Raw genomic sequence first — 20890 nt, forward strand, 5'->3', positions numbered from 1 at the left:
CAACAAGGGGAAGTGCCAAGTAAGAGCCTGGGCGAGGTGGCCCTGCCTGAGGTCCAGGTGGCCTCCAGAGGTCCCTTCCCTCCGCAGCCAGTCTGGGGGTCTGTGACAGTACTTTAGCAGATCAGAATATCGCTTGCTGAGGATTAGCAGAAGTTAGAGGCACTGAGGTAGTGACTCCGTGCATCCACCAGATGGCAGAAACCAGCTGAGGCCCTGGCAATCGCAAACTCTTACCGACAATGAAAAAATGCTGGACCACAGCATCTGCAGGGGCTGTGTACGCCGTGCCTCAAGGGGCTGGGAAACCCTACTCTCCAAAAGTCACTGTTAAGACATGGAAAGACTACTCTGATTTTAAAATGATCATCTCGGTACAAGGAGGAGGCTTGAGTGGGATGAATAAGGAAGAAGAAAAAAGCATTTACTCGTTATGAAAGATTAATCTCAGCTTGTTTCTGAACACCACTAAGCATATTCCCACTAAAAGCACATCTCATTAAAAATACCGGATTGAACTTAAAACTAATATTTAACAGAGCTGTTAATGATTAAAAGGTAAGTTATTTCAAGTCTGCATTTGAAAACCAGAAATCTTGTCAGTGTCCTAGGGAATTTGGTATTTGTTAAGGCTTCCCAGTGCCATAGCTGTTACTCATAGTTCTTAACTAGTTTTGAGTCCCCAGTGTTTCTGGATCTGCGCAAGTTCCTTCAGTGTTACTGTACTGAATGCATCTTCATAGATCTGTGTGTCGTATTTCCTTCCCAAAGACACCTGTTCATCTGAAATCCTTCAGGGTCTCAACTCAGTGTTCACTCCTTCCATGTTACTCGAAAATGTGCAAGGGGCGGCCACTTTTTTCACAGACAACTGGAGCTTAGGTGCACCTGACTACACGACGTGCTAGCAAGCAGAGCAGTTATCAAGGACATCTCAGATGGGTTCACTGCCCCTGCTGGAGGTGGTCTGGGCCCATTCCTGTGAGAATATCACCCCTAGGTAGCTACTGCCCTCAGAAGGTGTCCATAACCAGGCACCTGATGCATGAAGCAGTCATTAGATGAAAATCACAAGTATCACACCCCAAAGAATGTCCTGGCTACCAGAAAACGAGAGCCTGCTCCCTCCTTCTGGTTGAAATAATCCTGAAAAAAAATCTGTTTGGGTGCCAAATTTTCATAGAGTAGACAACACTCTACCTCTCTGCCCCACACTCTGTGGTGACTTCCTAGGCTTAACCCTTCTTGCCAAACTCTTGCTGTCTACCATGGGCCCAACCTGAGTACCACCAGCCACCAGAGACTTTTCTTCTCCAGACCTCTAGCTCCACCCAGCCAGTGCTGCTGCAGTGGAGGCAGGCTCATACTTCCTCACTGGGCACAGTAAAGAACGTGCTGTTAGGTAATGAGGCAACTGATAAGGCTTCCTGGTGGCACAGATATTACTTTTCCCAGACTCCTGAGTAAACCATTTTTCTGACTGTTCTTCATTCAAACCAGGTCAAATAAAAGAATCTGCACACAACTCTTAAAACAGACAATACTGCTAAATACAGGCAACCACACTAGAAACCTACATACCCCAAGATGAAGGTGGAAAAGTTCCTTTTTTTTCTCTGCCTAATTTGCCATGTCTTTTTATTAAATGTGACCACGGGGATACTGGTATCTGTATGTATCACACCTGAAGCTGCATGTTAGAAAGAAAATGTCTCAGCAGACCATGGTAGCTTGAGAGCCAATCTCCCCTCCAAAATCCTCAGCTGGACGCGACAGCCTGGTTTCACACTGAAAGGCTAAACTGATTCAATTCAGGGGACAGCTGTGCAGTAGATTCCTCTACAATTAAATATATCATGCTTTACTTTCTACTTAGGTAAATGCATACGCTTGTTTTTCTGCTCAAGTTCAGTGTTTTGTACTTGGCTTGACCCAACAAGGGGTAGAGTTCTCACTCCGTGGTGACCCTGCAGTTTCAGTGGCGAAGAATCTCTATAACCAAGGTTTGTGTTTCATTTTACTGTATACATAAATATACAAATAAATAAATACACAAATGCTTACATAGCATGCATGTATGCAAGTTGCTCTTCACAGCAATTAGCTGCTTTGTAGTACAAGAGGCTGCTGCTGATTAATGGCCACCAGTTCTCACCCAAGGACTCTTTTAAAATAGAGTCCTGTTACTCTCCTATTAGTTGAACACTTTAGAGTGAGGCAGATGTGATCTGAATCCCCCAGGCAAGGAAGGAATTGAACTTTTCATACAGCCAGATGAATGCTTCAGCAAACCCTTGGTTTTAAAAACTGGTTAAGACCTTGCCCTGAGAACAGGATGCTTTGTTCAAAAATGAACAAAGAAGCACTGCTGTAGCTCCTAATAGCCAGATTTAAAGCAAACCAGTGCTCTGTTACTTCTTGTTGATTATAAAAGGCTTCCCACTCAAAAGTGATAGATTTGGTTTTTCAGCACTTACCCACACAGAAAGAGTTTAAGATTCCTTTCCAGATTCCTCCTAAAAGCTGCAATATCTCCTTTTAGGTGTTTACCTCCCTTTCAAAAGGTTTCCTCTTGCCTAAATCTCTTTTCAAGACAAGAGGATATTTAACTGTCAAGGCACTCAACCACTTATTTTCATCAACCAGTACAATGAACTACCCAAGATCATTCCCCTTTCTGACTCTGCTCACAAGAGAAGGCACACTAAACTAGGGAGATGTGGGAAAGGAATTTGCAGGTGGCTTCACACTTTCACATGTCCCTGAATTAGAGATAATGAGGAAACAAGCGCTAGAAACAAAAACTTGAGGAAGGTTGAGATAAAGTAAATTGGCTACAGTGTTAAAGATGAGCTTTGGGCAGTGGCCAATTGCTGGCTGGCTCAAGGCACGTGTCTAAAGGTCTCTAAACAACTGTATGACAGGTTTGGGCACGTGGACAGTGCGTGGGACTACGGGGAAAGTATATGTAGTAGTGAAAAAGGGCAATAAACGCCTCCTGTTCAAGAGCCATCAGGAGTCTGTGTCTTGCATCCCTTCAGGGAGAAAAGAGTGATACAGAAGGTCATGCACACTCCCATCATGTGTGGCAATCACACAGCAGTGAAACTAGACTTTTTGTGCTCAGAAAGGCAGTGAGTTCCCCATCACTTGCATGCCTTGTTGTTATGGCACCTCTTTATCATATACAGCATAGAATAATCTGAACACCTGCATTACAAAGAATTTTGGAATTTGTGGGCTGTTTTTTGAAGGCAGAAGAACTAAACACTACTGACTGAAAAAAATGGGAATGAAGAAATACTGTATTGTTTGTCTACCTTTTAATTCCCTTCTCCCTCTCATCAGTCATTCAGTTTCACCTTGAATACCCAACATAACTACACAGTAAATCCCAACTGGTTATGGGATTACCTAAATGGTATGGGGTTACCCTAAAATCTACATGTGACTGGCAACATTATGTGAAGCCTGTGAGACCTTGTAATTGTATCTACAGATCTGATCTGGTTTGAGAGAACCATGACAATGCGTGTGGACACACACACACATACACACAACGGCCAGCCACTTTCATCTTGATGGGTTTGTGGTGAAAACCCAATTTAAAAACAGTGAAATTATTTTCATCACCATAGCTTTTTCATTTTCATTCATCGCTATAGCTGATGAAGGACAAGGTGAAATATTACAAAGGAGGAAGCTCTGCTATGTTATTGCTATCTTTCCCAAGCTAGATTGTCATCAGCAGTTAATAGCCATGTTAAGATAATGTATTTTGGGGTATCTTACATGTGATCTTGGGACTGTGGGAGGTATTATTTCTTTTTTTCATAAATCCACACTCCTTGCCCTTGTCTTTCATCAGATGGTCACTTCTAAGCTACCACAGTGCATGGTTTTCTTTTGTATACTTCTCTATCTTCTTTCCATTTCTTCCTTCCTTACTCTCATTCTGCACTGTTTGTTCATCATAATTGTGCTAAAACTCACTATATTTCCCAAATCAGCTACCCATATTGGTTTTGCCCAGGTCTCACGTTATAACACACATGCCATCGGAACCCTAGCTACAAAATGGGCGCAGAACGTGTGATTTCATTTAATTAAGGTGGCACAGGCCAAGCACTTTGTCAATTCACCTCAGCTTGCCTATACCAGAGACTCCCACCACAGAAACTACTTCAGCTCTTAAATGAGTTGGGGTTGCATGGGGATCTACTCTGAGAGAGGGTGCTCTTTGATTTTTTTTCTGGTCAGTTGTCCTATGTGCAGTGTTAAAAATGGGAAACTCTCTGTGACTACAGCCTGTGTCACTATCATAGAATCACAGAATCATTAAGGTTGGAAAAGACCTCCAAGATCATCTGGTCTAACCATCACCCTGCTACCAGTGTCACCCGCTGAACCATGTCCCCAAGCACCACGTCCAAGCTTTCCTTGAACACCCCAAGGGATGGTGACTCCACCACCTCCCTGGGCAACCCGTCCCAGTGCCTGACTGCTCTTTCTGAGCAGAAATGTCTCCTAACTTCCACCCTGAACCTCCCCTGGCACAACTGGAGGCCATTCCCTCTACTCCTATCTCTGGTTATCTGTGAGGAGAGGCCAACCCCCATCTCCTCACAACCCGCCCGGCCCGGCGGGTTGACCTGTCCGCCCTCCGCGCTGCGTCGGGCGCGGCGCTGCCTTGGCGCCTGCGCGGCGGGCGGGGCGCTGAGTGCGGGAGGGGGCGGACAAGATGGCGGAGGCCGGCGGCGGCGGCCCGGCGGGCGGCTGCGAGAGGAGCCCCGCGGAGCCCCCCCCTCCTTCTCCTCCTCCTCCTCCTCCTCAGTCCCCTCCGGCAGAAGGGAAGGCTCTGAGCGCGGCCGAGTACGCTCGGCGGGTGCACCAGTGGCTGTGGGACTCGTACTGCGGCTACCTCAGCTGGCAGAGCGGGCTGCCCGCCCTCCTCGCCGCCTCCGCCGCGGCCAGCGCCGCCCCGCAGCCCCCGGCCCCCGCCGCCCCGGGGGGAGCCGCGGCCACCGCCGCCGCCTCCACCGCCTCCACCGCCGCCTACTACAGCCCCTTCTACCTCCTGGCCCCCGCCTGGCCGCAGGCAGCGGGCAGCAGGCCCGGCCCCACGCCCCGGGCTGCCCCCGGCAGCGGCACGGCCCCCAGGGAGCCGGCGGGGCGGCCGGCAGGTGAGTGGGGGCTGCGCGCAGAGAGGCGTTGTTTTGTTTTTATTTTTTATTGTTTCTCTGTTTCGGTGTTATTAAGTGCGTGGGCACGCTCGGCAGGGCCTGGGGTGTGAGTGTTTGGGGAGCAGGGAGGTGTCTGGGGGAGCTGTGCTGTGTGGCGGAGCGGGGGGTCTCCTCAGGAGGCTGTGGAGGGACGGTGAGCATCGCCCTGAGAAATGGGGAAAAAAATAAAAAATAAAACATCCAGGATGGGCTGCGGGCGGGCTCCGGGTTAATAGCAGGTTGCTGCTCCGCGGGGCAAAGTGCGGCGTGACAGAGCAGCTGCGTTTGTATAAGCTCAGCCTCAGAGCAAGGGGGAGAGCACCTTGATGTGCATCTCCTCCCTGTGACAGGGAAGGGAGCCTGGCTTTTATTTAAGGGTATCCCACAAAGGAGTGGTTTCCTTAGTGGTGCCCTGAGTTGGAACTACAGGGTGCTTGCGAACAGATCGTGCCAGTCATCGAAGCGGGCGCTGATATGGGGCAAAGTCTAGCCTGAAGCGCTCCTTGCTATTTTACTGCTGTCTTATGTTGTTCTTCAGCAACAAATTCTGTGTGCTAAAGGCGTTTGGGGGCACGAAGAGCCCCGTTAAGAGCATTAAGCAGTCTTAATGCTGCTGAGCAGAGCTGTGGGGAGTGCTCAATGCTAGGAGAAGTCTCCGTGTGGTGCAGCGATAGCCGTGCGATTACATGGGTGCCCTGGCTCCAGATTGCAAACGGGTGGTGTATCTGCAACAGCTGAAGTGATTACATCTCCTCTTCTGCTGCGGATTACTGTCCCCGCAGCAGGCTGGGCAGGACAGGACGCGTTTCCACGCTGGTGCCCCTGCAGGTGACAACCCGGCATGCTTACCTAAGCTGCAATACGTGACAGCTTGTTAATGTTGCAGATCTTAAACGGGGCTGGCAAAAAGTGGAGCTGATGACTGCCTCGCCCAGCCCCATCTGGGTGTCAGAGCACCAGTATTGCACTCTGGGCAGCAGCAAGCTTTGTTCGGGTTAAGGCGCTTTGTCCCCTTGCCCCTCCCTGCCCTACTGTAGGAGATTACTGCTCTTACGCTGGGAACAGCAGGATAAAAAGTGTGCTGGCGCCTCGGCTGCCCTGACACGCTGCCTGCTTACTACTGTAGCCCCCCTTAATGACTAGCTTAATACAGAGTCGCTGTGGTGGACGTGTGCCAGAGTCAAGGGCTGCCGAGGTTTCTCAGCCTAATGGAGTTTGACAGGGTCTGAGTCCTTCCTTCCTTCCGTGCCCCAGACACTCAGCTTCCTCCTTATTCAGCTGTTGAGCCTGGTGCCTCCAAGTGACAGCGTGCCCCTGGCTTCAGCCTTACCCAGCTGGGCGGCCCTGTGCTGCCTGCTGCTGCCTGCTGGCTCTGGCGCTGAGCAGGCTGCGTGAAGGAAACCCCAGTCAGAACCGAGTTGACACCCAGGGCGTGCTCTGACCATGAGCAGTGCATCTATTTTAGCCTTGTTTACGTGAGGAAATTACTATGCAGCAGCATCAACGCAGAGTTACCAGGATTTGGGAGATACTGAATGGTGGATGGGTCCGGATAAAGTTAGTTTTTAATTATTTAATGAGTGCAACGTTACTCTTTGGAAACTGGTGGAGATAAACCTTGTTTCCTCTGCTTTAGCCTTCTGAGGTGGTGTTAGCAGCAACAGCTTGTTACTGTGAATACTTCTTTTGCCCCAGCCTGCCCTTGGCCAATTACGCTGAGAAATGGGTTACATTTTCTGGCTGATCACAGGGCAGCTGCTGTGTTTCGTCCTAATAAGCAGTCTGTAGGAATGTTTATGGTCAGGTGTGACTAATACACTAATTGGCTGCTGTTCCTGGGTCCGACATGAGACAAAGCAGGATGCATTTTTCGTTGAGAGCTGCTATTTGGTACAGGCTGAGGGCTTGCTAAGGAGTTATATGAATCTTCCTTAGATCTAGACTCTCAGACTTAGTGAAATTGGTTCTGTGTGAGGCTCTTTTAAATGAAAGAATGCAAAAATGGATACATCTCCAGTGTGCCTCAGCTCTTCAGAGGGGTGGGATTTTGCTGGTAATCCTCATTATAAGGGGACTCTGAGCTCGGAAAGAGTTTAATTGAATTTCAGAAGGCTCTTGTAAGCCAAATAATTCAGGTAATTTCTCGTTGATAGATTTTGTAGAAGATTTTCTTAGTGTGACCCAGGATGACAATCGTGGTTTAGTGAGAGTCAGCCAACAGGCAATAAACTCTTCGTTTAGAGCACTCCAATCTGGGTCACGTTAACTGTTTCTCTTACAGGTCGCGAGTTCGTTATCCCTTCACTGGCCCACAGGTTCATAGCAGAGATGGTGGATTTCTTTATTCTCTTCTTCATCAAAGCGACCATTGTTTTAAGTATTATGCACCTCAGTGGGATAAAGTAAGTAGAATAACTCAACGGTTTGTTACACGCAGCCTTAAGCTCTTTGAGGTGTCGTGGTGTGGTTGTGTATGTGGTGTGGTTGGCACTGAAAGTCTGCGTGTGTAAGGTCAGAAACAATTGCTTACCTCTAAGACTATCTGCTTCTTTAATGGTAGGTGTCACATAGCTCACTGAGCTCCTCTACTTAGGCTGGTGTAAATCAAATATTTGTGCCTGGTTAGGGGACCAGAGGTTGGAGTACGAGTACAGTTACATTTCTGAATCCAAGTTTTCTGCTAAAAGAGCCTTCCCCACGGTGACCAAATGTAAGCTGATAGTGTATGGAAAACATCTTTCACCTAGGTTGAACTGATGCTTGAAAAGTGCGTGGAAGAGGGTTAAAACCCAAGCAATCACTGTGTCAGTGTATATTATTAGTGTTGGTTGTTCAAATAAACACGCAAATAAAATGCCGACCTCTCAGTGCTATTCAGTTGCCAAAATCTCCAACTCCTACCTGATGGCTTGTATTTCTAATTTGATTTTAGTAGGCTGAAAATGATGCAAAATGAAGTCCTGGGAAGTTGGAGAACTGTGTGCACTGCTTCTGCCAAGTAGTGGAGGTGATGGAAAGAGAAGGCATCTCTTACTTTCCGAATTAACTTAGAATATGTTCAAAGCCTTATCTTTTTTGATCCTGAAGTTTGACAAGTCCTTGTCTAACTGCATCGAAAGCATGTCCATGCCACTGCTGGGTCATAATGTTAAATCTGTAGGGCTGTGAAAATACACAGTTGACTCCAAATGGATGCTTTGCGTAGCTTTGTTAGGGTAAATAGCTGAAGGCTGCAATTGCTAAAGTTGAAACCTTCCAGTTGTATGTCCACATGCCTGCATCTAGGAGCACACAGTGGAAGCTGTAGGGACTGGAGAGTGACAAATCAGTCTTGGTCATGCAACAGGAGATAAAGCTCCATTGCTTTCCTAGGGTGACTTGCAAATTCTCCCAGGCATTTATGAATGCTTTTTTTTTTTTTTTTCCTCCCTGTAAAGAAGTGACTTGCATCCATTCCATTTGTGCGGTTAGATTATTGCAGAACCCTTGTGTACCTTGCAAGAAGTTGAAGAGCTTTTTAATACGAGAACTAAAGGAGTAAATTCTAATATTAAACACCAGTATTGGGAGCAGGGTCAAATAAGCTCAGTTTGTTGTTGTGTTTTTTCACTCAAGTTGTCTTATTTTGAACAGGGACATCTCTAAATTTGCTATGCATTACATAATAGAAGAAATAGATGAAGATACATCCATGGAAGACTTGCAGAAAATGATGGTAGTAGCTCTCATCTACAGGTTATTAGTCTGCTTCTATGAGGTAATTACTCACAAATAGTAGTGTCTGTAACTAACAGTTGTCAGTTCTTGAATAAGGTAAAAAATAAAATTCTGTCATCGTTGTCTGATGAAGTAAGTCCTCTTTATTTTGGGTTTCGTGAAGCTGTGTAGCTTTTATGCAGTTGTGATGAAGACCAAGTTTGCCAAACCCATTGACAGCACCGTGCTGTGTGGGATTGAACGAACTTTTCTTTTGCAGATAATCTGTATTTGGGGAGCAGGAGGAGCTACCCCAGGGAAGTTCTTGCTCGGACTGCGAGTTGTGACGTGTGACACATCTGTACTCGTTGCTCCCAGCCGTGTGCTAGTCATTCCTTCCTCAAATGTCAGCATGACAACGTAAGTGCGCTTAGCCTACGCTGCTTTCGGGGTAATGTTACAGAAAGCACCCGATTTACAAAGGAAATGCCTATTTTCTTTCTTTATTATTGGCTTTTGCAGTAACTGGACTGAGTGATTTTTAAATCACAAAACCTGAGAATTGTTTTGGCAATCATGAATATTCTCCAAGTTCGGTGGTAAAACAATCTCTTCTAAATTCTGCAGGTTTTTTGTCTTTTTAATGCTATACAAAAACCAAGGCACTAAACTGAAGGCTGGCTAACTACTAACCTAAGCAGAAAAGTCAAAGTACGACAACGAATGTTTTATTTTCATTTCAGGTCTACAATAAGAGCTTTGATCAAGAATTTTTCTATTGCTTCCTTTTTTCCTGCATTCATTACACTGCTGTTTTTTCAGCACAACAGAACAGCCTATGATATTGTAGCAGGAACTATTGTGGTAAGAAGAAATGGAATCAGATGATGCCAAAAGGTGATGGATTTCCAGACTGTTTTTTGAGCACCACCCCCAAATGAAACAAAGACCTACCCCAAAACTGAAATTGAGATGACCATCGGAATCTTTTGCCCAAATTAAAGCAGAATGATTCAGAAGATAAAGGAAATGGGTTGCTCCAGTATGGTGCCAGCAGCTACCTTCAAAGTATTGGAGTTTTCACAAATGCCAAAGAAGTTTGAGAGAAACAAGACGCAGTAAATCTGAAGTATTAACCTTAGATTGACAGGGAAGTAAGCGGCTGTACTGTTAACTGCAGCTAGGTGCTGTTCCGTTTGTCAGTCTAGGGAAAGCAGATTCAGAGAAATACTCCACCTCAAAAGAAACGTTCCTACAGTTTTGGGTGTTGGCAGGTAACTCGAAAATGTTGTTTTCCAAGCAGTTGCCCGAGCTGTATCGCTAACTGTCTGAGGGGAAGGGAACTGCAGTATTAGACAGTGAGGCAAATCATGTTAATTAAATTGCCAGATGTGCAGTGTTTATTACTTCACAGGGCACATTTCCTCACCTCTTAAAGTATTTTATCTATCTGAACATTGATGTGACAAGTTTTTTTGCATGATTCTCGTAAGCATTGTCATTATTTCACGTGTCAGAGCTCATGAAGAGGTGAAACACTAGCTGCTTTTTCTTTGGGAAGGCTGCGTTACACTGCAGTGTTAGTGACTTGGCATGTACATAATTCTGGAGCTGTGAACAGTACACATCATCTGCTTCTGGTCGGAATGAAAGCACTCGTCTCTTTCTTGCACAGAATAATACCAAGCAAAACAATTGAATGAGTTTCAGGAGCATGCAGAAAATAATAACTGAAATGTGTGTCATGGGTATAAATCCACAGAAGTACAAATACTGGTTATGTTCACTTTATGTTCTGGCTAATTGTTTGTATATTCAGAATAACAACTACTGAATAAAAAAGCCTAATATTTTGCATGATTACATAGCTCTGGTAATTTGTTCTTATGTCATTTAGTGTCTTGGAAAGGACTACGCACCACAATGTTGATGTTTTATTCCTCTCTTAGTAAGAGCTTGGAATTCTTCCAACACCCAGTTTTTGTCTGTCCCTCCCTGAGGCTGTTGGCTCTAACCCTACCTTCAATCTTGGAGGCTGGTGGTAGAATTATTTTTACGGGTTCTTGTTTCTATCTCTTTAGGTGAAATAAACTAAAAAAAATGCAGAATATTAATGTTACTCTTTCTGAGCTAACAAACGGTGTTGTTCATTAAGGCAACTTCTGCATCTATCTTCATTTCCCATGCTATTGTAAAGACCAGTGTTGCTGCTTAATTGACCCCTCAAAGTGCATGCAGCTGAAATAGAACCCAAGAGAGCTTATTTCACTGTTCTTTCAAAGAATTGCACCCTTGACATGAGTGTTAACATTAAAAGTTGAGGAACAGCTATCGCCCTGACGAGCTAAAGCTGTCAGAACTGACTAAAGCTGATGTTAAGGTGTGTGTTGCCTACTTACACTCTCAGTATGAATGCCAAAGGAAGTTTTAGGCCACTTCCTGTAGTGGTGACCCAGAAACTAGGCTTTAAGATGGGCCTGGGGAGCAAAACAGTTGCACAGAGGTTATTGCTAACGTTTCAGGTTTAAGGGACAGTTATCTCCTTACCCTGTTAGAAAATACTACCGCTTCCATAGCAGGTAAAGAAAAACACCAGACTTGCCTAGGGAAAGATGTATACGCTGTACTGTCATAAACTTCAACTTTTAGTTTGACTCGTGTGTGTGTGCGTATTCCCTTGAAAAGACTCCAGTTTTCTAGTGGTAGGCTGAGTATGTGGTAGGTAAAAGTGCTAGAGAAAAACACTTATCATAGAAATACTGATTTGAGGTCCATGCATTTCCCAAAAGTGAAGATTAAAGTTTGTCTTCCTGTCAAGTCTAGTACAGGGTTAGAAAAGTACCTTATTTTGTAACACTGACAGCTGTAGAAATACAAAGCAGCATTAGGGGAAGATGCTTAAAGCTTATGCAACTACTTTAAGGCCTTTCTCCCTTTTGTGGTACTAGAGGGAAGGGGAGCTTTCGGTTCTAGCTGCAGCAAGTGTCAGGATCTCAACCATAAACCATGTGCTGTGGCTTACTTAAAGTTCAGCTGTAGTCCTCAGAAAAATGAGCATTCTCTCTCTCTTCACCAGAATGTCTGTTCTCTGAGAAGCTTTTCTCACTCCTATACCAGTGCAGAAAACACATTATCTATTTACAATGAGGTATGCTTCATCTTTCTCAATTAGAATGCCGGTAAACATTTGTAAGGTCACTTTTTTGTTTGTGTGGTTGTGAGAAACTGTAAAGATTAGCTGCAACCATTGTAGCGAGACAAAACTCTTTACTTAAAGACAGCTTGAGACTGTCAGAAAGCAGAGGTTGCAGAAAGCATGTACCACCACCCAACTCAGGCTGCGTGCATTGCCTTGTGCAGTTCTAACTGCAGATGTTGTCATTGGGAATTCAAACTGCCAGACAATATTTTATAGTTTTTATTGATGGCATTTATCCCATGAATTAACATGTTAATTATACTGTAATAAACATGGCTTTAATATTAAACTTTTCCTTATTATCCAAAGTCACCACAGTCCATTTCAGTAAATATAAAAATATATACTTAATACTTTGTACAATACTGGTTTTTGGTCCAAACAAAAATGGATCAGAAAAGCCAATAAACTTACTTTAAGAATTCCCAATTTTAAAGATTTTCTAAATGGATTTAGGCAACTTTGAATAATGGGATTTACATAAAATCTGAGACAATACTAAACAAAAATGGCCGTAACACACAAAATTAAAATTTCAATTTCACAGATTTGTTATGCCAAAAAAGTACATAGAGAAACAAAATTATTTACACGTTTCAATAATAAAATAACAAAGGTGAGACGTGGTAAAGGGCTGTAAGAATGAAAATATAGAAATAGCATATATAGTTATTAAATGGAGAACTACAGATCTAACAAGTCCTTAGCATGAATCATTCTTAATTCAGTCTTTCTCTATCAGAAAATCTTAGTGCACAATACACCCAAACTCACTCACTTCACACATACACCAGCACAAACTCAGCATAGAAATCATTCATTAAAACATTCTCTACTCTATACAGAATCCCTCACTAATATAATTACAATTTGGAGGCGTCAGTAAACGCGGATGAGCGCACATAGTGGTGCAGATGAAGAGGTATTGTACAAGCCATTCGCTGTGCAGGCTATACTCATGTCTATAGCCGGACCATGCCGAGTCCGTGAAAGAGATAACTTGCCGGATTCTAGAATAGTTTCGCTTGAGAAGGGCTCTGTTGCCAACTCTACTCATTACAAAAGAACTAAATGAGGGAGGGTAGGAAGGGGCAGCAGAGTTTTACAGTCCTTGAAGCAGATCTGACTTCAGCTATCCCAGCATGAGGTATGATCCCAACAATCGAACAATGCAGGGTAGCAGCTGCTTTGAAAGTTGCTTTACGTATCAGCCGGTTATTTTCTACGTCTAAATGCAGTCTTTATCTTCCGACCAGAAACTGAAGATCCAGATGCAGAGAAAATATTTTTTCCATTAGTCCTATCAAAAGAAATTAGTAGTTCAGAGTTTAGGACAGTGTAGCTGAAAATTCAGTAGCAGCACTGAGTAGATATTCCAGAACAATTGTTCTATCGTCTGGCTCTCTAGTTAGCAGCTGGCAACAAACAGCGTATGACGAACAGGAGGAGAGTTCCAGAAACCAAAAGCAATTAAATCTCTCTTATTCAGCAGGTAAGTAGCAGCCCAATGGCTAAATACGGATTTTATTTTTCAAGAACAAGAAAATTGCACGTGTTGATGCGTGGTATTTCTGAGAACTAGTCTCCTTTACAACTACCGTCGCTTAGTTAGCCAGTCACGCTAACACATCAAGGAAGGATCCCAAATTTACACCAAATTCCAAGGTTCATTTGAATACCTCACGACTTAAGAGCAGTAGAGGCTGCACACAGTCAGTCCACCGACATTACCCAAAGCTCAAGCGAAATTCTGATACGGTCTCTTACCCCACTGTAAATGCCGGAGGTTGGCTGAATGAAAATCCCGAAGAGCCAGAAGGCTGTGCCGATGCTGTTGGTGCAGTAGGATTTGCACCAAAAGTAAAGACTCCTGGGTTATTTGGAAAATTGAAATTAGAAGTGTTACTTCCAAACTGGAACACAGGACCTGGGAAGGTGGGGTGGAAGCAGAAGAGAACAAGAAAGTTGTCATTTGAGTTCATCCTTTCCATCCTCGTGTTCCTGCTATTATATCTAACAGATGTTTCTTTAAACTCACTCAAGATGACAAAGTTCAGGGTGGGAGACAGGTTTACCAGAAATGCTAGATTACAACAGGAACAATGCTTAGAAAAAAATCATTCACTTCAGTAGAGAATCATAAAAGGATTCTTAACCAACATTGCTAGGACGCAGCTAATGAATTGCTTGCTAATTGCTGCACAGCTTATACCTGTGTACGCTGCAGTTTATTAATGAAGCCTTAAGTTATAGTATTGAATCATGTAGATTTGCTGTTTAAACAAAGTGCTGTGTTAATGTCATGAATCTGGGAGACACAGCACCTAATCTTAAAAAAAGATTCCTATTAAAGTAACACAGACAAAACGTGGATTTTTATCTTTAAACTCTTACTTAATTAACAAAATACTAATACATTGTGCCAACTTATTACTCATCAGTACAAATGTAGGTTACTTGTAATGGAGGCTATTTTGTAGAACTTCTGAGAGGAACGAGGCTTTTTCCCCTTTTTGTGCCTGATGTTACGCTATTAGATATGCATATTCTGGCAGTGTGGTGATGGTTTTATTATTTTAATATTTAATAATTCCTAGTGTGGAACAACACCTTCTTATGCTCACAAGGATCATTCCCCCCAGCATGTATATCATATTTCATTAGTAAAAGTAACTTTAAATACAGCCTGAACCCACACATGCTTAGGACTAATTCTGGCAACGTATTTCCCACAAGAAAGCCCCTGATCCAAATAAGTCGCCAAAGCCTGTTAACAAAGCCAAAAAAATAAGAACTTTTCTGTAGCAAATCCAAAAAGAACCCGTTTGCAGTGCTTCTGCTATTCTGGCTTGTACAACCTGATCAGCGAATACTCCACGTTTTGGCACTTCATTTTATTTGCTATTTTTTGTCAAGAAAATAAAAGCCAATAATTAGCAGTGGGGTTGCAAGCTCTGCGTTTGCTCAGTCTCTTGTGGGACTTACGGTGAAGTTGGCACACCTACAGCACATCTTCAGGAGTGAGACGCAAATTACTCAGCCCTGTGCCCATTATTTTTATAGAGGTTAATTCTTACAGCTAAGCACACACAGAAGGCAGAAGTCTTCTTACTCCACAGTTAGGATGCACTTCATGGAAACAAACAAACAAACAAACGACTCCGAGACCAAAATAGTTAGAGAATGGTCAGCACTCACCAGCGCTGGAGGTACCAGAGCCAAAACCTGGCTGTTGGCTCGCCTGCTGTCCGAACACAGGGGGCTGAGTACTGCTCGTCACAGAGCCGAAGGCTGGAGGAGCAGGCTGAGAGCCCGCTGAAAACAATGTTGTCGACAGCGATCCAAAACTCGGAGTGTTTGGCTGGCTGGACCCCTGGCTCTGGCCAAATGCTGGTGGCTGACTGGCACCAAATGCTGGGCCAGCAGCAGGTGCTGAAGACCCAGAGCCAAACACAAACGAAGAGGACAACCCTCAGGGAACAGAAGAGAAATTTCAGTATATGCAGGGCTTTTTTTTTTGTTTGTTTGTTTGTTTTTGTTGCAGAATGACTCTACGCATCACATTTTCCAAGTCTGGTAAATGAATACTTCAAATATTTGAGATAGATCTTAATGTTTACAGGCAAGTATGTAAAACAACAAACTACCTCAGTCCTATCCCGGCGCGCTGCTTTTCATGTTACTTACAAGAAAAGGTGCATGTTAACAAGTCGGACAACATTCATCTCAAACACATTGGCTGTCTAGGCTGAAATTACTGTCTTAGGCATTCATGTTCTAGAAACAAACTCCCACAAACAGTACATGTTAATTTATATTTACTAAGAGCTGCTTATATCACTTATAAAGAATATATATACATAGAATATTAAAATACATAAATTAGCATATATATATATTATATATATATATATATATATATAAAGGTTCAAAATACAGCTCCTGATCTATTAGGAGCTGTATTTCATTCTTGTCAGCAGCTGCACCCCTCCCCTGTCCAAGTGTTTACCATTATCAGTTCTGGAGGCCAAATCATGCCTGCAGGAATCTAACTATACTCAAAAACTTAGTTTAGTAGAGTAATTCTGTCCCTTCCCATAACAGATAACAAGCTCATTCAATTAGCTGTTTCGGTTCTTCAAGGCCAGCAGAAATAATGAAACAATAATACGTGACTGAACAATGACTCTGAACATACAGCACATCTGATGAGCAAAAAGGGACATTTTCAACAGCACTATTAATTGGAATGTAATGTAAGCAGCCATCGTGCAACAGAAAACACCATCTACTGCACCATAACTTGGAACGGCTGGCTGCTTTTCTTTCCAAGAAGAAAAACATAAATGGTAGCAGTTAACACAGACTTGGAGGCTTCTGCATTGGAACAACAACAACAAAAAAATCTTTTGTGAAGATTTTTGAAAGATGGCTTAATCTGCAGGTTCAGTTGATCTGCTTATGGCTGTAATTTAGTATGGCTCTTTCTCTGCATGTGGTATACAAAAATGAATGTAAATTTAATTTCCATGAATGACAAGATTAAGCCCTCGGATCAAAATAAAATTGAACCTGTAAGGAAGATACTACATCTATCTCCAAGGACTGCTAAGCTAGCAGGAATACCCATTCCATTATTTAGCCATTTCAGCCGTGTTACACGGCTAAATTCATGCCGGACTTCAGTGGGAGTAATGCATTTCGAACATGAAGAAAAACTTTACATTCTCATTTCTGCCTTCAGTGACTGGGCAGACACCTGAAACACTTGCTACTGTGCTCATTAGAAGCCACTCCTTAGGAAGTAGCAATTGCGTGTACAGATACTATGTTTATATGTACTTGTAAAGGACTGACCTGGCAAATCTTGATGTTATTTACAACACTTGAGAGGTTTAGGTATGGGAAGGAAAAATTAGGGAAGCTGTAATTAATTGACTTCTAATCTTAAATACTGGACCGATACTGAGAAGAGGGAAACCATACTTCTCACGGGGAAAAGTGCCCAAATAAATTAAAAGCCAGTAAGGGGCTGTCCATCGCACAAAACAATACCAGTTCATTTCTAACCTGTATTTCCCAGACCATCTGTGAAAACCTGAGCCCCAAGCGTTAACGTTTTTCTTTGGTCTGCTATCTAATGGCAAAAATGAGAAAAACATCTTTTTAAATGTACCTGTTGAACTTGATGTGGTTGTGGCTCCAAAGGTAAATCCAGGGTTTGCATTGCTACTACTGGCTCCTGAACCGAAGACAAACGGAGCAACGGCTACACCAGTGCTGGAAGATGTGGTTGCTGGTTTGTTTTCTTGGGAGAAGCCAAATGACTGAGATGTCGTAGATTCTGCAGAGTTGCCAAACGTGGAGCTGCTCACAGTGTTGCTGGCTTGTCCAAACACAAAGGGTGCAGGGACCGGTGCAGGGTTGGAGGAAGAGGTGACGCTGCCAAACACGCTGCTGCTGTTGGCTGAAGTGGTGGGTATGGCTGCGCTGGAGGAAGCAGAGCTCAAAAAGCTGAAGGATGGTTTTGCTGCTCCTTGATCTGAGAGGAAGAACACGACATGAGCCACTGCAAAACGCCAAAGGAAGTACAGCAGACTCCGTTTCAATCCCTGTACAAAGAGCAATCCTGAACGACACCTCAGTTACGCTCCAGGTACTGGTGATTCTGTCAGATCCAGATTTAACATGCTGATTGCTGCCATCCACAAATCAAGGAGTGGAAGACTTGTGATGAGCAAGGACGCCCCGCTGCAGTCTCGAGGCTTTATTTATTGGTCACAAACACCAAGAGTTGGCTGTAATTATCTGAACCAGTATTAACCAGTACCTCTGACCTCTTCAAACAAAAATATCTTTCAGGTACTCTTATAAGAACAACATCAATTGCCTGCAACAGTTTTATGGCCTTGCTAAAGGGAGCACTGAAAAGCACAGTGGTACAGTTTCTTTTGTAGCCTGTTCAGAAATTACAGCCCTGTGCCTACAGCTTCAGATCAGGCCAAGCTTACCAGCCCAACTCTTACAGCTAAGTTCACTGCACCTGAATGCCTTCAAGACGTGCTTTTAGGAGCCATAGAAAAGAACCTGCTGGTAAGACCACCGTTATAAAGTACTGAGTGTTGTTTTACACTTAAAATAGAACTATCTGCTATAAGCCATTCACTTGTATCTGATATAAGTCATTTATAAGTCATTCATCAGCTTTCCCTAAGCTGCTGCTCTCTCATTACTGAATGTGTTCCTGCTCTCAATTTCCCACTAACTTTTTCCCCCAGCATTTATGGCCCCTTTTCATCTATGCCACTTTTAAGGGACTACATCATGTTGAAAAATGCTGGTTAACACTTCCTTTTACACAAGGTGCCTCATTAAATTTTCCTGACTAAACCAAACCCCTGAACTTTAACTAGAAGGGGAAGCAAACACACCTCCCCTGCCACCAAATCTCCCCAAAACAGATCTGTTCAGTAACAGATCAACTATAAGAATACTGCGATTAAAATCAGTATAGCCCTAAACACTGCTTTTGTTCAGGATTACTAGCCAATGTCCTTTCCCTTACCACTTCTGGAATTAATACTGAATTCCATACTCTAAAGCATGGCTGATAAGTCATACGAATGACATCTAGCAATCAGGATTTTTCCAGGCAGTGATCATCAATAAGAACTCCAATCTTCTACTGCAGTCTTTTAACAAAGTAAAGGAATACAGAACTGTGTAGTAACTGTTGAGTGATTTTTGGACTTTCGTAGTAGTAGAGAAACAGCAGTACACTCTGTAGCACAGGCACAAGTGCATGGGAGTAAGATCCTCGCCCTCATCTCTTTTTTCTCTGAAAAATGCTTGTGTGAGGCCTCTATTTCACCATACTAATGATTTTACCACCTACTGTGCTGCTAGCATTGAGACAGTCCAACTTCTGTGCTTGTACAAGACGCAGTTCCTTAAGTTCCTTAAGGTGTCACAATTTTTTTTATGAGTGTCAAAACTCATTGAGATCAAAAAAGGAATTGCTGCTCATTGTGTACATATCAATAACTAGGGCAGAAAACACACAATGCATGAATTAAACTTTTTCTAAAGCTCTAGTACACGAACATATCAAATCTCAGCAATTTTTTTCTAGTATAGTTTCAGAGTTCTTATTTGATGGACATAAGCAGACAAGCGAAGACAAAAGATATTCTGTTTACCTGAAGTACTGGTTTGGACCCCAAATGAAAAAGCTGGCTTTGCTTGCTCAGGTTCCTTCTCTGATGGTTTAACGAAACTGAAGTTGAATATGGGTTTTGCTGTGCTCTCTTCTTTTGTATGCTCGGACTTCCCAACTGAAAAGATAGGCTGTGCCTTTGACTCTTCAGTGTCAGCTTTCTTTCCAAACACTAATGGAGCAGCAGAAGTGACAGAATCCTGCTTCTCTTCTGTCCTTCCCAAAATAAACTGTGAGGCAGCTGCAGACTCTGCACTGCCAAAGGAGAAGCCTCCTTTTGTTGAAGGAGCTTCATCCTTCTTCTCATCTGGCTTCTTAAATGCAAAAGAAGCTGATACAACCTCCTTGTCTCCAACAGTTCCAAACGTGAAGCCACTGACTCCAGTTTTATTTTCGTTGGCAGCCATGGCAGTAGCAGAACTTGTACCAAAAGCAAAACCTCCCAATACTGGTTCCTCTTTCTTTTCCTGCTGTCCCAGGCTCGCGGCCCCAAACCGAAACGTTGAAGTAGCCTGACTACTTGTAGATGGAAGGCCAAAGGTAAAACTGTTACTTTTTCCTTCTTTTTTACTCTCTTCTGATTTAGATAGCGAGGATGAAACTCCAAATTTGAAGTCCCCTGGAGTACTAGGAAACTTAAATCCCCCAACCACATTGTTGGAGGATGCAGATTCAGAGGCAATGCCAAACTTGAAGCCCCCTTGTTCTCCAAATTTGAAACTTCCCACGCTATCTAATGTATGAGAAGACTCAGAGGATGATGACGACTGAACACCAAATGTAAATGATGGCAAGGCAGCATTTGTGGACACAGTAGCAGTACCAAAACCTGCAGAAATAAGTGAACATCAGGTTTGTAAACCATGGTGTACCTGCAGTACATGAAGGTTTTAACAACACTCTAGTCCTGATCTTTCCAGTCAAAACTGTTTAAAAAACAACCCACCAAACAGTTAAACAAGAAAACCCCATGCTTCCTCTCTACATCAACCTTTTCACAATTGTGTTTTCTGTCTACCACCTGGCTTTAAAAAGTACACGAACTTCTTTGAAAGATCATGTTTTTAGTCTGCACTCCAAATGAACAACATGTAGGGCATGTAAAGAACAAGCATGTCATTAATGAAAGCTTTTCTCTAAAAAGGATAAATTTATTCTTGGGGAAAAGTGTGGAAACAGATGTTATCTTATCGAGGCAATATTCCTATAGGAAAAATGAACAATTACACCACACCTCAAAGGAAAAAATAATTGTGCTTAAAAAGTAAGAAAATTAAAAAAAAATCAGAGCAAAACAAAAAATAAATCTCAGAACATGCATCCTCGTTTTAATCATTATGTATTACCTTTGAGATCTGCTTCGGTGCCTGGCTTTGCATTTTCACAGGCTACACACTTTGTGGCCTCTGCTTTGTTTCGAACCAAGCAGGTCTCACAATCCCAGCTTCCTTCAGGCTTCTTAAATTTGTCTAAATCCAGAAATTCTCCAGAAGGAGCAGAAAATGACGATGCACTGCTACTGGTCACAGGTGTTAGACCCTCTACAAGAAAAACAAGACA

The 20890-nt window shown here is 43.2% G+C and overlaps 2 protein-coding genes across 9 annotated transcripts in view; one reads left to right on the top strand and one right to left on the bottom strand.

Moving 5' to 3' along the window:
- Nucleotides 1-4733: 4733 nt before the first annotated feature.
- FAM8A1 (family with sequence similarity 8 member A1) lies at nucleotides 4734-11036 on the top strand. The gene is made up of 5 exons (XM_082754605.1): nucleotides 4734-5180; nucleotides 7501-7621; nucleotides 8853-8976; nucleotides 9196-9335; nucleotides 9659-11036. The coding sequence occupies exons 1-5, from the start codon at nucleotides 4739-4741 to the stop codon at nucleotides 9801-9803; spliced, it is 972 nt and encodes a 323-aa protein (XP_082610731.1). The 5' UTR covers nucleotides 4734-4738; the 3' UTR covers nucleotides 9804-11036.
- Nucleotides 11037-12318: 1282 nt separating this feature from the next.
- The window catches only part of NUP153 (nucleoporin 153), a 41928-nt gene continuing 33356 nt past the window's right edge, over nucleotides 12319-20890 (bottom strand). For 7 of the 8 annotated variants that reach the window (XM_082752892.1, XM_082752890.1, XM_082752895.1 and 4 more), the window contains 6 exons: nucleotides 20677-20871; nucleotides 19314-20159; nucleotides 17291-17656; nucleotides 15313-15585; nucleotides 13882-14041; nucleotides 12319-13414 (listed from right to left, as the gene is read on the bottom strand). In XM_082752892.1, coding sequence (XP_082609018.1) covers nucleotides 13330-13414; nucleotides 13882-14041; nucleotides 15313-15585; nucleotides 17291-17656; nucleotides 19314-20159; nucleotides 20677-20871 — 1925 coding nt within the window. In that variant the 3' untranslated portion in view covers nucleotides 12319-13329. The remainder of the gene's footprint in view (nucleotides 13415-13881; nucleotides 14042-15312; nucleotides 15586-17290; nucleotides 17657-19313; nucleotides 20160-20676; nucleotides 20872-20890) is intronic. The other variant, XM_082752896.1, reaches the window with a different exon arrangement.

This window comes from Aythya marila, assembly GCF_965140915.1.
Source record: "Aythya marila genome assembly, chromosome: 2".
Classification (NCBI taxonomy): domain Eukaryota; kingdom Metazoa; phylum Chordata; class Aves; order Anseriformes; family Anatidae; genus Aythya; species Aythya marila.